Source organism: Oncorhynchus mykiss, chromosome 15 (assembly GCF_013265735.2).
Source record: "Oncorhynchus mykiss isolate Arlee chromosome 15, USDA_OmykA_1.1, whole genome shotgun sequence".
In the NCBI taxonomy this organism is placed as follows: Eukaryota; Metazoa; Chordata; class Actinopteri; order Salmoniformes; family Salmonidae; genus Oncorhynchus; species Oncorhynchus mykiss.
Window position 1 is genome coordinate 21,614,731 of NC_048579.1, and position 14,979 is coordinate 21,629,709.

Sequence of the window (14,979 nt, forward strand, 5' to 3'; positions counted from 1 at the left end):
GGATGTGGGGTTCCCCTTTCGTCACAAGTGCGAGAAAGACAAAGGGCGCGCTCCGCGTGCAGCATGCATGTTGCTAGTACTGTCTGATCCACTTTGATGTTATTTTACAGCATGAAGCTCAACTCTCCCAACCGATACACAGTATCCTCTTAACTAAATACAACAAGAAACACACAATAACACATGTTGTCCTGATAGACTTTAATGTTTTTTTTTATTATTAAGGCGGTAATGTGAAGTGGAGGGGGATCAATAGCGCTCCGCGGGGCTGCGAGCTTCCTCCCTCTCGTTCCAACTCCCTTATTTAGTCAGGAGAGAGGACACAGTCACGCGGTAGTCTCGTGTAAGCGTCCCCCAGTGAGCTCTTCCAGCCTGCCTTCGGTTGTGAAACGCTTTCTCTCTCTCTCTCTCTGAGACCTCTTGTTTAAATATTACACGCCAATCTTTACAGAGACATGCATAGGATATGTGCATATATTTACCAAATCTACTGGTATAGATGTCACATTCAGCAGCAAACATAATATTACATCATCTTTAAATATATATATATATATATTTTACAGAATAATACATTGAAACAGAAATGTTTTAATAAAAACCACTAGTGATTTATTAGAAAAGTAGCAAAACACTGTACAGTGTAAAGGATCTGAGAGTTTCAGAAGGCACTCTATGATTGTTGATACAGTGTAAAGGATTTGAGAGTTTCAGGAGGCACTCTATGATAGCTGATCCAGTCACATAATGACTATGGACCACAGGAAATCAGGACACCTGGTCTGTCCACCCGTCTGTCTGTCTGTCCCTCTGCATACACACACACTAGGCCTATACACACACACTCAGCGTCTGGACAGATCTCCCCCTGTGTATGAAAAGAATGCAAACACACCCATGAAATAAGAGATATTGAAGATAATTGCTTTGTAATAACAATGCCAAATTATCATATATTGTGCTTCTACATCTGCATTGCTTGCTATTTGGTGTTTTAGGCTGGGTTTCTGTATAGCATTTTGTGACATCGGCAGATGTAAAAAGGTCCCGCCTCTCCCATAAAAAAGTCCCGCCTCTCCCATCTCCTCGTTGGTTTTTAGGAGCATATACCCACGTGGGTGATTGAAAGATGGACTGAGGTCCACAATCCAGTCCAGTTGGTGGTGATAATGCACCTTAAAGTGTGTTGTCAATCGCCATATAAAGTCCAAAGAGGAAGAAGACGAAGCCTGAGAGAGGAGAGATTACCGGAAACAAACTCGGTTTACCTTTTTATCTGTAGATTAATTTTCGGAGTAGAGGACCTTGTGTATTTCAGGTAAAATAACAACCCAATGTCAATATCCCAGAACAAATGACCTAGCTAGCTGGCTAAATTTCCATAAATGTTTAATGCTTTTCGATCTGTCCCCAAATCATTATAGTTGGTTCAGAGTTCGTTTTGATATTTCAACCTACATGTCCTGATCGTGTCTGGTGTGGCTGGACAAAATAAACATGCGCGCGATGCAGTGTAGTCAGCATGTAAAGCACTGCATCGCAGTGCTTGTGGCTTCACTACAGTTCCGGGTTCGATCCCGGGTTGTGTCGCAGCCGGCTGCAACAGGGAGACCCATGAGGCGACACACAATTGGCCCAGCATCATCTAGGTTAGGGGAGGGTTTGGCCGGCCGGGATATCCTTGTCCCATCTAGCTCTAGCGACTATTATGGCGGGCCTGGCGCATGCACGCTGACACAGTGTTTCCTCCGACACATTGGTGCGGCTGGCTTCCGGGTTCAGACAGCAGTGTGTCAAGAAGCGGTGTGGCTTGGCAGGGTCGGGTTTCGGAGGACGCATGGCTCTCGACCTTCGCCTCTCCCGAGTCTGTACGGGAGTTGCAGCGATGGAACAAGACTGTAACTACCAATTGGATACCATGAAATTGGGGAGAAAAAGGGGTAGGGTGAAATGTAGTCTTCACTGAGAATGTATTATATACATTATTTTATTACACATGTTAAACATGGAATTGCCCAATAAAAAAATCTGTCAGCAGGCAATGCCATCCCAACTATATTATTGAAGAATCTGAGCGCTGTAAATTGCCTTGTGATATAAATATCAAATTAGCTAATGCAATCAGCCAGGTTGATTATGGATTACTACAATATTTGGTTGTTGTAACTGGGGTCCTGATTGAATTATGCATGTTGGGAAACGTAAACATACAGTACGTTCAGCGTGGGGATGCAGTCATCATGGCGTTTAAAGTGCATTAACAGAGAATAACAAAGAGCGGAAGAGACAGCGAGGGACAGTGGGACTGCAACTGGGTGTGAGTGACAGAGAGAGTGGCCATGACGGTTGGGCGTGATGGACTGATAGACAGCATGACTAACAGCATGGGCGCTGGCAGGAAGTGGGTGGGTGGGAGAGAGTGTGTGTGTGGAGGGCTGTTTGTGTGTGTGTGTGTGTGTGTGTGTGTGTGTGCGTGTGTGTGTATGTGTGTGTGTATGTGTGTGTGTGTGAGTGAGCGTGTGTTTGTTTGCACATGTATGTTCGTTTGTGTGTGCACATCAGCTTGTGTGTCTGTGCGTGTCTGGTCATGTACTGTAGGCTATGCATTTGTCTGTCGGTGTGGGGGAGGTTTAAAGAGGCTACTGATGAGGTGATAAGCAGGGGTCAATGTTTGCGTCAGAGTGTACTCTACCCACCTTGGCAGCTGGTGCACTCACAGCTGTGTATGACAGGCAGGACGACGGGCTCACTCTCCCCACTGTCGCACAGGAGGCTAAGGAAGCGCACGGGGCTCTCAGGGTCCAACCGGTAGCTGCAGCAGTCACACAGCGACTGGAGGTAAGGCTCCTGAGAGAGGGAAGGAGGGAAAAAGGAGGAGAAAGAGAGGGACAGAGAGGTAGAGAAAGGAAGGGTGCGCACGCGTGAGAGAGGTGGGAGTTCGATTCTGAAACTGACACCAATCAACAGCTATTTTCGCTACCATGGTAACGGAAGGTAGTGAAACATTTCGCAGAGATCATGTTTGTTTTTACTTGCTCACATTTTCACAGTGATGCCATTACATTATTTTTCTACCACGGGAGTTTAAGAGTAAAACAAAAAATCACTGGGATGATTGGTCTAGGATCTCTCTGTTCTGGATGAAGTGGCAATACCTCTACATTCAACTGGTTAAGAAAAACACACAAATGGGGACTATTGCAACATTACAGAAAATTCCCATAGAAATGTATTGAAGAATATACATGGTTCTTCTCTGTCTTACAGGATAGGGAATCAGGTCCACTCTACATATTACATTTCTGTCTGCAACACTGCATCCCAGCCCAGTGCATAAGAGTGGGTGAAAGCCGGCGACATCAGCAAACCTCCAAAATGACGTCAATTTTGGACAAACAGCGCCCTCTACAGTAGCTGACTTCCACGTTGTCAAGACGACAGTCTCCCTTAGTGATGTTCCTGACCTCCGTGTAACGGCGACACTCCGCTACGGGCTCCCCTGGTAAGATGAGAGGAGGAAATAGGACAGGGCAGGGAGATAAAAGGAGAGAGAGAGATTAAGAGGAGCGGTGGAGGAAGAGGATAATGATGGGGGCAGCATGGGGAGTTGAGAAAATAAAAGAGGGTTTTGTTTTGAGTTAATGAATGAGAGAGCGAGCTCTAGAGAGAGAGAGAGAGAGAGAGCTCCAAAGGCACATTGACTTTCAATGCCCCCTCACCAACTGTGCCATTATACAACATTGAAAGACATAAATGCTGTCTTATTGTACATGCCTTGTGGACAATTTAGGACCTAAAGCACTATGTTTCACACTAAATATTTGTATAAATACAGGAAGAGAAGGACTAAGCATTGTTTATGTTTAACTCTTACCAGGGAACTCCTTCCTGCAAACTGGGCAGCAGCTGCCTGGTTCCTCCACTTTCACTTCCCCCTGATATAAGAGGATAGGAGAGGAGGAGAGGAGAGGGGAGAAGAGAATGGATGGGAGGAAAGGAGAGGACGAAAGGGGATGGGAGGAGAGGAGAGGGCCAAGGGCAGACAAGAGGGTAGGAAAAGGAGAAAAGACTTGTCACTGTCTTAGCTTACTAATTGAGTCCCCATCATGTCTCGCTCTGAGAATAGAATAAAGCTGTTCCAGGAATAAATCATCATCTTCCAGGAGAGGTCTGCTGACAGGAGCAAGTGCATCACCACGCCCCCCACAATGCACTGCTCCAGGCCTGCCCCGGCCCCAGGGAGGCTGAACTTGAGCTCTGCCACTTAAAGGGGAGGTAAGTGGGAGCCTTGGTTATTTAAAGTGGAGGTAAGTGTGATCCCCAGTTATTTAAAGGAAAACTCCACCCAAAATCTTTTGGTACTTGTTTCATTAGTCCATTGATATAGTCCCAAAATGTAGAGGGTAGATGCAGGTCCGATAGATGCACCCATTTTGTTCAATTTTCCTTGCCCAAGCTCACATCACAACTTTGCCGGTGTCGTAAAGGGGCAAACTGACAATATCACTATTATTGCCCTTTGTGCTTTTGTGAATTGTTTGTTAGTATTGTTTAATCTTTTATTGTTTGAATTTGTTGTTCATAGATGTTATGTGCCTTGTCTGCCACCAGGTGGCATGTTACGCTTTGTCTTGCACAAAAAAATAAGAAAAACTCCAACAAAAATATTGAAACAAAGGGGAGGTAAGTGTTATTTTTGTAGCTACTTAAAAAAGGGAGGGGGCAAAATGGTGGGTGAAACCAGTTATTTCAAGGAGAGGTATCTATTGATAGCCAACTAGCGATAGCCTCTTAATCTGGAGGTGAGGGTGAACCCAGTTATTTAAAGGGCATGAGAACAGTCAACTGAGAAAGGGAAAAATATTGACTACTTTGTTTAAGTACTTTCATATCGATTTAGCTCTGGGCTGTAACTCACACAACCCCCCAAACCTTCTGGCGTTTTCTGTGAATTTCTCCAGCTGTAAGAATAACTGAGATGTCCGTGAAAGTGCTGTTTCTTATCTCTCACCTCTTCACACTGCAGCAGTGGGCATCCTGATTGGCACCACTTCTGCCCGTTCACACAGCGGCACACCAAGCAGCCCTCCTCCCATTCAGAGCTAGCCTGTGAGACACATACACATATGCACGCACGCACACACACAAACACACACACACGCATTAAAGCATGCATGCATGCACGCACACGCATGCACAAGCACACACACACAGACAATAAATATACTGCATTTGCAGTGGCTATTACAGTGCTATTGCCACTAATGATTGAGGTGGCTGCTTATAACCCAGGTCTACTGTACTGTAGCAGAGAAACCTGAGGTCTATAATGCATCCCTATTCTCTATATAGTGCACTACTTTATACCAGAGCCATATGAGGACTACACGACATAGGGAATAGGGTGCCATTTGAGGCACACTCCAAGAGAGTTTCTGGGACTATAAGGACAAGAGAAGACACTTCTAGAGCTCTACAAGATCTTCATGGACATTATTCACGACAACTAAAGAGGAAGAGGAGAAACCGACCCCCTGTCATCACATGATTAATCCTTCCTATAATATATTCTCATTAAATATTCCTATTATGCGTCTTTAAAGAGGTGGTTAATTTCTGTAGCACTATAATAGCTTTCAACAGTTCCCTGCGTTATTGATAGTGGGCCATTGTACTTTAATGTGGCCCATGGGACATGTCCGTCATCGTTACTCATCCCTCCACACACACACACACACACACACACAACTCACACAATCCATCATCGTTACTTAGCCCTCCTTTATGTATGAACACACAAAGGCATTGAAAGGAGTGCAGGTAAACAGACATGGAATGGAAGGATGCGAATGAGAGTCCAACGGAGGAAAGACAATGAGGTACAATCTGCAGTGTAGGAGGGATAGGAGTTTATGTTGGGCCCTTTAGTTGTGTGTGTCTGGTGTGTGTGTGTGTGTGTGTGTGTGTGTGTGTGTGTGTGTGTGTGTGTGTGTGTGTGTGTGTTTCTGGTGTGTGTGTGTGTGTCTAGTGTGTGTGTCTGGTGTCTGGTGTTTGTTTATGTGCATAGGTGCATATAATTGTACTCTTTGATGTAACTTTGTGGGTGTATGTAAGTGTACATAGACATACTAGTTTGTTTGTTTGTCTGTGTGTGTACCTCTCTCAGCACCCCCTGGTCCTCACACGGGCAGAGTGCGGGGATCACACACAGGCCCTCTGCGTTTCGGTAGAGCCCCTCCTTACACATACACCCCTCGGTGGCGCTGCAGTTGAGTGGGGAGGTCAGGTAGATCTCTACACAGCTCCTCTCACACACAGACAGAGCCTCCGATACACTCTTCCTCCATCTCTCTCCATCAGGACAGGCTACAGGGGGAGGGGCAGGGGTAAGTAGTGAGAGTTGTAGGAAGAACAAGAAATAGGAGAGGGGGAGACAGTGACATTGTTTAATTATAGCTCCTACTCACCTGATTCAACAAATCAACTTAACATCAAGTGGTGTTTGTGCTGCATTAGAACAAATACATGTAACTGCCAAAAGAAAGAAAACACTTCAGTAAATGAGGGATACAACGTATATTGAAAGCAGGGGCTTTCACACGGGTGTGGTTCCTGAGTTAATAAATTAACATCCCATCATGCTTAGGGTCATGTCTAAAAATGCCTCGTTGCCCATTATTCTGGCTACCATGGCTAGAAGGATCTCAGTGACTTTGAAAGAGGAGTCTGAAAGGAGAATAGGGGGGTTAAAGTGTGTGTGTGTCTCAGTCACCAGATCTCAACCCAATTGAACACTTATAGGAGAGTTCCAGACACTTGCTGAATCTATGTCAAGGCTTATTGAAGCTGTTCTGGCGGCCCGTGGTGGCCCAACCCCCTATTAAGACACTTTATGTTGGGGTTTCCTTTATTTTGGCAGTTACTTTTATGCGCAACGAATAGGGGTCCCAGAGGACTGGGTTGGAAAACACTGCCCTAGAATGAAATGCAGCCCCAGTCTCTCACTTAGGGCCTACATACTAGACCTCAGACACTCACCACAATCAGGGGCCCTGCATAGTGCCGTACGCTGGGCCGGGCCCTCACAGTCTGCCCCCTCGTATTGCTGAGGCTGGAAGACGGTCCGCCTGGAGTTCCGCTGGCCAGAACCACAGCTCACTGAGCACTGACTCCACTCTGACCAACTACCCCACTCACAGTCCACTGGAGACATGCATGGAGGAAGAGAAGCATGTGAAGGAGTGATGGAGGCAGAGAGAGGCATAAAGGAAGAGAAAGTGTGCGAGAAAGAAAGCAAGAGGAGGGAAAGATATGTTTGGTCTGACACATACTGTCCATTATAAAAGAGTTTAATTTCACAGAGGGATTCGGGCACTGAAATCCTTTGGTGATAGTCGGTAGTTGATAGTCTAGTAGGGGACATATAATTTAATTTGATAGTTTTGCTACAGTGGGAAACTACAGAGTTATCATATGCCACATGCTGGCACTTGCTGGCAGAGCAGATTTCTAGTTTCCTACATGCACTGGCTTCTGTATCAGGTCAACACTATACACAGCTACTTAAACATGGTTGAAGAGCTACACTCACCATTGCATGGGTCCTCAGTACAATTGAATACTCCTCCTTGACAAACACTTAGGAAGAGAGGGAGAAAGGGATTGATAAATACCTGACACATTAGAATCCAAAGATGAGAAACTCAAAGAGGCAGTTAATCAAACAATCATGCCTCTCAGTCCCTCAGTCTTTAAGCTGTGTATCAAAACCCTGGGCTGAAAGATGAAATTACTTAACTCATGTCTGAATCTGACAGTCTCTCCATTACATAGTCTCATGTGACAGACATAAATACTGTACATAAATGTAGCTGGCCAGCACGTACGCAAGATCTGGTTTTGGGTGCCAAGACGATCAGTTACATTCCAAAGATGTGCAATACTGTACAGTATTTCAGGTCTAGGTACTGTACAGTTGAAGTCGGAAGTTTACATACACTAAGGTTGGAGTCATTTAAACTCATTTTTCAACCACTACACAAATGTCTTGTCAACAAACTATAGTTTTGGCAAGTTGGTTAGGACATCTACTTTGTGCATGACAAGTAATTTTTCCAACAATTGTTTACAGACAGGTAATTTCACTGCATCACAATTCCAGTGGGTCAGAAGTTTACATACACTAATTTGACTGTGCCATTAAACAGCTTGGAAAATTCCAGAAAATTATGTAATGGCTTTAGAAGCTTCTGGTAGGCTAATTGACAACATCTGAGTCAAATGGAGGTGTACATGTGGATGTATTTCAAGGCCTTCAAACTCAGTGCCTCCTTGCTTGACATCATGGGAAAATGAAAAGATATCCGCCAAAACTTCAGAAAACAATTGTAGACCTCCACAAGTCTGGTTCATCCTTGGGAGCAATTTCCAAACGTCTGAAGGTACCACGTTCATCTGTACAAACAATAGTACGCAAGTATAAACACCATGGGACCACGCAGCTGTCATACCACTCAGGAAGGAGACGCGTTCTGTCTCCTAGAGATGAACGTACTTTGGTGCAAATCAATCCCAGAACAACAGCAAAGGACCTTGTGAAGATGCTGGAGGTACAAACAGGTACAAAAGTATCAATATTCACAGTAAAATGAGTCCTATATTGACATAACCTGAAAGGCCGCTCAGCAAGGAAGAAGCCCCTGCTCCAAAACCGCCATAAAAAAGCCAGACTACTGTTTGCAACTGCACATGGAGACAAATATCATACTTTTTGGAGAAATGTCCTCTGGTCTGATGAAACAAAAATACAACTGTTTGGCCATAATGACCAGCATAACGTTCGAAGGAAAAAGGGGGATGCTTGCAAGCCGAAGAACACCATCCCAACACCATCCCAACCGTGAAGCACGGGGGTGGCAGCATCATGTTGTGGGGGTGCTTTGCTGCAGGAGGGACTGGTGCACTTCTCAAAATAGATGGCATCATGAGGGACGAAAATTCTGTGGATATATTGAAGCAAAATCTCAATACATCAGTCAGGAAGTTGAAGCTTGTGTGCAAATGGGTCTATCAGTACAATGACCCCAAGCATCCTTCCAAAGTTGTGGCAAAATGGCTTAAAGACAACAAAGGCAAGGTACTGGAGTGGCCATCACAAAGCCCTGACCTCAATTCTATAGAAAATACTGAAAAGCTTGTGTGTGCAAGGAGGCCTACAAACCTGACTCAGTTCCACCAGCTCTGTCAGGAGGAATGGGACAAAATCCACCCAACTTATTGTGGGAAGCTTGTGGAAGGCTACCCAAAATGTTTGATCCAAGTTTAACAAATTAAAGGCAATGCTATCAAATACTAATTGAGTGTATGTACACTTCTGACCCACTGGGAATGTGATGAAAGAAATAAAAGCTGAACTAAATCAATCTCTCTACTACTATTCTGACATTTCACATTCTTAAAATAAAGTGGTGATCCTAACTGACCTAAAACAGGTCATTTTTACTAGGATGAAATGTCAGGAATTGTGAAAAACTGAGTTTAAATGTAATTGGCTAAGGTGTGTGTAAACTTCCGACTTCAACTGTATATCTGTCAATCAACCGCTATGTCTTCTTAACACATGTAATAGGCTAGCTACATATCCCCAATCAAATCTACCAATCATGGAATTGGATTGCATATCTTTACAACCGTTTTGAAGATATACTACATGCTTTAGTAAGTAACTGTAATAATGAGTAATAATAATGAGGTGCTGACTACCATGTGTTGCACTGGTGTTGTAAGACCGTCCCAGAGGCCACCTCTCCTTCGGGCTCATCCAGGGTCATGTTCAGTGTCCCCGTGAGGGAGTGCGGAGAACAGGGACATGCATCATGAGGGACACATGATCCGTTGTACAGCACCTGCTCAAGGAAGACGATCAGGTGACACATAGATGATGCGTGGTGGTTAGATTAGATTAGTGTCCTTTACCATCTCTTGACCTGGTAACTACATAACATATTTTCTCATTGTATTGAAATGTGCCTTACTCAGCAATAAGCAGACTGTCACCGTCTGACCATGTCTGAGTGTCCTGACCATGCCTGAGTGTACTGACCATGCCTGAGTGTACTGACCATGCCTGAGTGTACTGACCATGCCTGAGTGTACTGACCATGTCTGAGTGTACTGACCATGTCTCAGTGTCATGACCATGCCTGAGTGTACTAACCATGTCTGAGTGTACTGACCATGTCTGAGTGTACTGACCATGCCTGAGTGTACTGACCATGCCTGAGTGTCCTGACTATGCCTGAGTGTACTAACCATGCCTGAGTGTACTGACCATGCCTGAGTGTACTGACCATGCCTGAGTGTACTAACCATGCCTGAGTGTACTGACCATGCCTGAGTGTACTGACCATGCCTGAGTGTCCTGACCATGCCTGAGTGTACTAACCATGTCTGAGTGTACTGACCATGCCTGAGTGTACTGACCATGTCTGAGTGTACTGACCATGCCTGAGTGTACTGACCATGCCTGAGTGTACTGACCATGTCTGAGTGTACTGACCATGCCTGAGTGTACTAACCATATCTGAGTGTACTGACCATGTCTGAGTGTACTGACCACGCCTGAGTGTACTGACCATGCCTGAGTGTACTAACCATGCCTGAGTGTACTAACCATGCCTGAGTGTACTGACCATGTCTGAGTGTACTGACCATGTCTGAGTGTACTGACCATGTCTGAGTGTACTAACCATGCCTGAGTGTACTGACCATGCCTGAGTGTACTGACCATGCCTGAGTGTACTGACCATGCCTGAGTGTACTAACCATGCCTGAGTGTACTAACCATGCCTGAGTGTACTAACCATGCCTGAGTGTACTGACCATGCCTGAGTGTACTGACCATGCCTGAGTGTACTAACCATGCCTGAGTGTACTGACCATGTCTGAGTGTACTAACCATGCCTGAGTGTACTAACCATGCCTGAGTGTACTAACCATGCCTGAGTGTACTAACCATGCCTGAGTGTACTGACCATGCCTGAGTGTCCTGACCATGCCTGAGTGTACTAACCATGCCTGAGTGTACTGACCATGTCTGAGTGTACTGACCATGCCTGAGTGTACTGACCATGCCTGAGTGTACTGACCATGTCTGAGTGTACTGACCATGCCTGAGTGTACTAACCATGCCTGAGTGTACTGACCATGCCTGAGTGTACTGACCATGCCTGAGTGTACTGACCATGCCTGAGTGTACTGACCATGCCTGAGTGTCCTGACCATGCCTGAGTGTACTAACCATGCCTGAGTGTACTGACCATGCCTGAGTGTACTAACCATGCCTGAGTGTACTAACCATGCCTGAGTGTACTGACCATGTCTGAGTGTACTGACCATGTCTGAGTGTACTAACCATGCCTGAGTGTACTGACCATGCCTGAGTGTACTAACCATGCCTGAGTGTACTAACCATGCCTGAGTGTACTGACCATGCCTGAGTGTACTGACCATGCCTGAGTGTACTAACCATGCCTGAGTGTACTAACCATGCCTGAGTGTACTAACCATGCCTGAGTGTACTGACCATGCCTGAGTGTACTGACCATGCCTGAGTGTACTGACCATGCCTGAGTGTACTGACCATGCTTGAGTGTACTGACCATGCCTGAGTGTACTGACCATGCCTGAGTGTACTGACCATGCCTGAGTGTACTGACCATGCCTGAGTGTACTAACCATGCCTGAGTGTACTGACCATGTCTGAGTGTACTGACCATGCCTGAGTGTACTAACCATATCTGAGTGTACTGACCATGCCTGAGCGTACTGACCATGCCTCAGCGTACTGACCATGCCTGAGTGTACTGACCATGCCTGAGTGTACTGACCATGCCTGAGTGTACTGACCATGCCTGAGTGTACAAACCATGCCTGAGTGTACTGACCATGCCTGAGTGTACTGACCATGCCTGAGTGTACTGACCATGCCTGAGTGTACTGACCATGCCTGAGTGTCCTGACCATGCCTGAGTTTACTAACCATGCCTGAGTTTACTGACCATGCCTGAGTGTACTAACCATGCCTGAGTGTACTAACCATGCCTGAGTGTACTGACCATGTCTGAGTGTACTGACCATGTCTGAGTGTACTAACCATGCCTGAGTGTACAAACCATGCCTGAGTGTACTGACCATGCCTGAGCGTACTGACCATGCCTGAGTGTACTGACCATGCCTGAGTGTACTGACCATGCCTGAGTGTCCTGACCATGCCTGAGTGTACTAACCATGCCTGAGTGTACTGACCATGCCTGAGTGTACTAACCATGCCTGAGTGTACTAACCATGCCTGAGTGTACTGACCATGTCTGAGTGTACTGACCATGTCTGAGTGTACTAACCATGCCTGAGTGTACTGACCATGCCTGAGTGTACTAACCATGCCTGAGTGTACTAACCATGCCTGAGTGTACTGACCATGCCTGAGTGTACTGACCATGCCTGAGTGTACTAACCATGCCTGAGTGTACTAACCATGCCTGAGTGTACTGACCATGCCTGAGTGTACTGACCATGCCTGAGTGTACTGACCATGCCTGAGTGTACTGACCATGCCTGAGTGTACTGACCATGCCTGAGTGTACTGACCATGTCTGAGTGTACTGACCATGCCTGAGTGTACTGACCATGCCTGAGTGTACTGACCATGCCTGAGTGTACTAACCATGCCTGAGTGTACTGACCATGTCTGAGTGTACTAACCATGCCTGAGTGTACTGACCATGCCTGAGTGTACTGACCATGCCTGAGTGTACTAACCATGCCTGTGCGTACTGACCATGCCTGAGTGTACTAACCATGCCTGAGTGTACTGACCATGCCTGAGTGTACTGACCATGCTTGAGTGTACTGACCATGCCTGAGTGTACTGACCATGCTTGAGTGTACTGACCATGCCTGAGTGTACTAACCATGCCTGAGTGTACTAACCATGCCTGAGTGTACTAACCATGCCTGAGTGTACTGACCATGCCTGAGTGTACTGACCATGCCTGAGTGTACTGACCATGCCTGAGTGTACTGACCATGCTTGAGTGTACTGACCATGCCTGAGTGTACTGACCATGCCTGAGTGTACTGACCATGCCTGAGTGTACTGACCATGCCTGAGTGTACTGACCATGTCTGAGTGTACTGACCATGCCTGAGTGTACTGACCATGCCTGAGTGTACTGACCATGCCTGAGTGTACTAACCATGCCTGAGTGTACTGACCATGTCTGAGTGTACTAACCATGCCTGAGTGTACTGACCATGCCTGAGTGTACTGACCATGCCTGAGTGTACTGACCATGCCTGTGCGTACTGACCATGCCTGAGTGTACTAACCATGCCTGAGTGTACTGACCATGCCTGAGTGTACTGACCATGCTTGAGTGTACTGACCATGCCTGAGTGTACTGACCATGCTTGAGTGTACTGACCATGCCTGAGTGTACTGACCATGCCTGAACGTACTGACCATGCCTGTGTGTACTGACCATGCCTGAGTGTACTGACCATATCTGAGTGTACTGACCATGCCTGGGGGACAGGTGCATCCAGGGATACAGGGTCCAGATACACACTGGTTCTCTGGCCAGAGGTCCTCACAGCTGTAGGGGCAGGAGCCAGCACACTGGCTGAACACCTGGCTGGATGTACACTCTGCACAGGGACACATGTTTCATGTCAATACACAGGACCAGTACGCTTCAGTTCAGTTCTTCAATATGTTAATAGTAAGTTATTAAGTGTACCAGGTATGTATGATGATATATGTCTCTACTTTCCACCTGTATAGTTAAAAAATAAAAGCATGCTCAACTTCAACTTCAACTTCAACTTTTTGTGTTACCTGGTGTCATCTGTTTTACCTGGTGTCGTGTGTGTTACCTGGTGTCGTGTGTTACCTGGTGTTGTGTGTGTTACCTGGTGTTGTGTGTGTTACCTGGTAGACAGCTGTTGGTTTGACAGGCAGTATGTTGTTCTAAGGGAGTAGGACACTCCTGTCCCCCGGGCTGGGGCTCCTGTAAGACGGTCTTGATACGCACTGACACCCCTCCACCACACGAGGCGCTGCACTCACTCCAAGACGACCACTCACTCAACACACACCCAGCTGGAAAAAAAAAGAAAAGAAAAAAAAGAAAGAAAGAAAGAGAGAGAGAGAAAGAGAGAGAGAGAAAGAGCGAGAGAGAGAAAGAGAGAGAGAGAGAGAGAGAGAGAGAGAGAGAGAGAGAGAATGGTAATTTATTCAACTAACAAACAGATCAACTCCAACTTGTTTAAATGTTGACCATCTTCAGGTCATCTGTGTGGGACCAGTCATATTATTTGGTATCATGTGTTGTATGTCACTGACCTGGACAAGGGGGCAGCACACATGTTTCAGTGTGGACCGTCTCAGCACAGGGTGGCCCTCCTTCTGTGTCATTGCAGGGACGTATCCTCATCCTCTGTCCCGTCCCACAGGACTCTGAGCAGGCGCTCCACTGTCCCCAGGGGCCGTAGACGGGACACAGCAGGTCAGTGCAGACCAGGGTGCCATTCTCACACACACTGGAGCACACAGGGACAGAGTAGAGATGGATAGATTGTTAATTAACCTCTAAAAGTCTAAGCCTTTTGGCGGGGGTTCTACTAAGCTAGCATATGGAACTGTTTTAAAATGTTCACACCATGGATCATATAGCTATTTGATTTTGAAGTGTCTATAAAAGAGATATTTGAAAGCTCAGGAAATATTTTAGTCTTTTGGACACAGATTTAACCCCTTTTGTTTTGTTGGCACAAAACTACCTCCATACCTCCATATATTTTTTGAACTGGTACCAGGTTAACTTCAGACGAGTTCCGTGACCCTTGTGGGGGTCGTAGAGCAAAACAGAGAACATCTGTGTTTTTGTGAGAGTCTCGTCTTTCCACAGAGTGGTCATA

At 46.1% G+C, this 14,979-nt stretch overlaps 1 protein-coding gene across 1 annotated transcript in view; it reads right to left on the minus strand.

The window, feature by feature from the left end:
- Positions 1-2,688: 2,688 nt before the first annotated feature.
- Positions 2,689-14,979, minus strand: part of scospondin (subcommissural organ spondin) — a 62,946-nt gene continuing 50,655 nt past the window's right edge. Inside the window, exons 73-83 of the mRNA XM_036945611.1 lie at positions 14,405-14,601; positions 13,991-14,161; positions 13,580-13,707; positions 9,763-9,905; positions 7,592-7,638; positions 7,039-7,203; positions 6,158-6,366; positions 5,012-5,107; positions 3,875-3,935; positions 3,369-3,499; positions 2,689-2,847 (exon numbers count right to left, since the gene is read on the minus strand). Coding sequence (XP_036801506.1) covers positions 2,689-2,847; positions 3,369-3,499; positions 3,875-3,935; positions 5,012-5,107; positions 6,158-6,366; positions 7,039-7,203; positions 7,592-7,638; positions 9,763-9,905; positions 13,580-13,707; positions 13,991-14,161; positions 14,405-14,601 — 1,507 coding nt within the window. The remainder of the gene's footprint in view (positions 2,848-3,368; positions 3,500-3,874; positions 3,936-5,011; positions 5,108-6,157; positions 6,367-7,038; positions 7,204-7,591; positions 7,639-9,762; positions 9,906-13,579; positions 13,708-13,990; positions 14,162-14,404; positions 14,602-14,979) is intronic.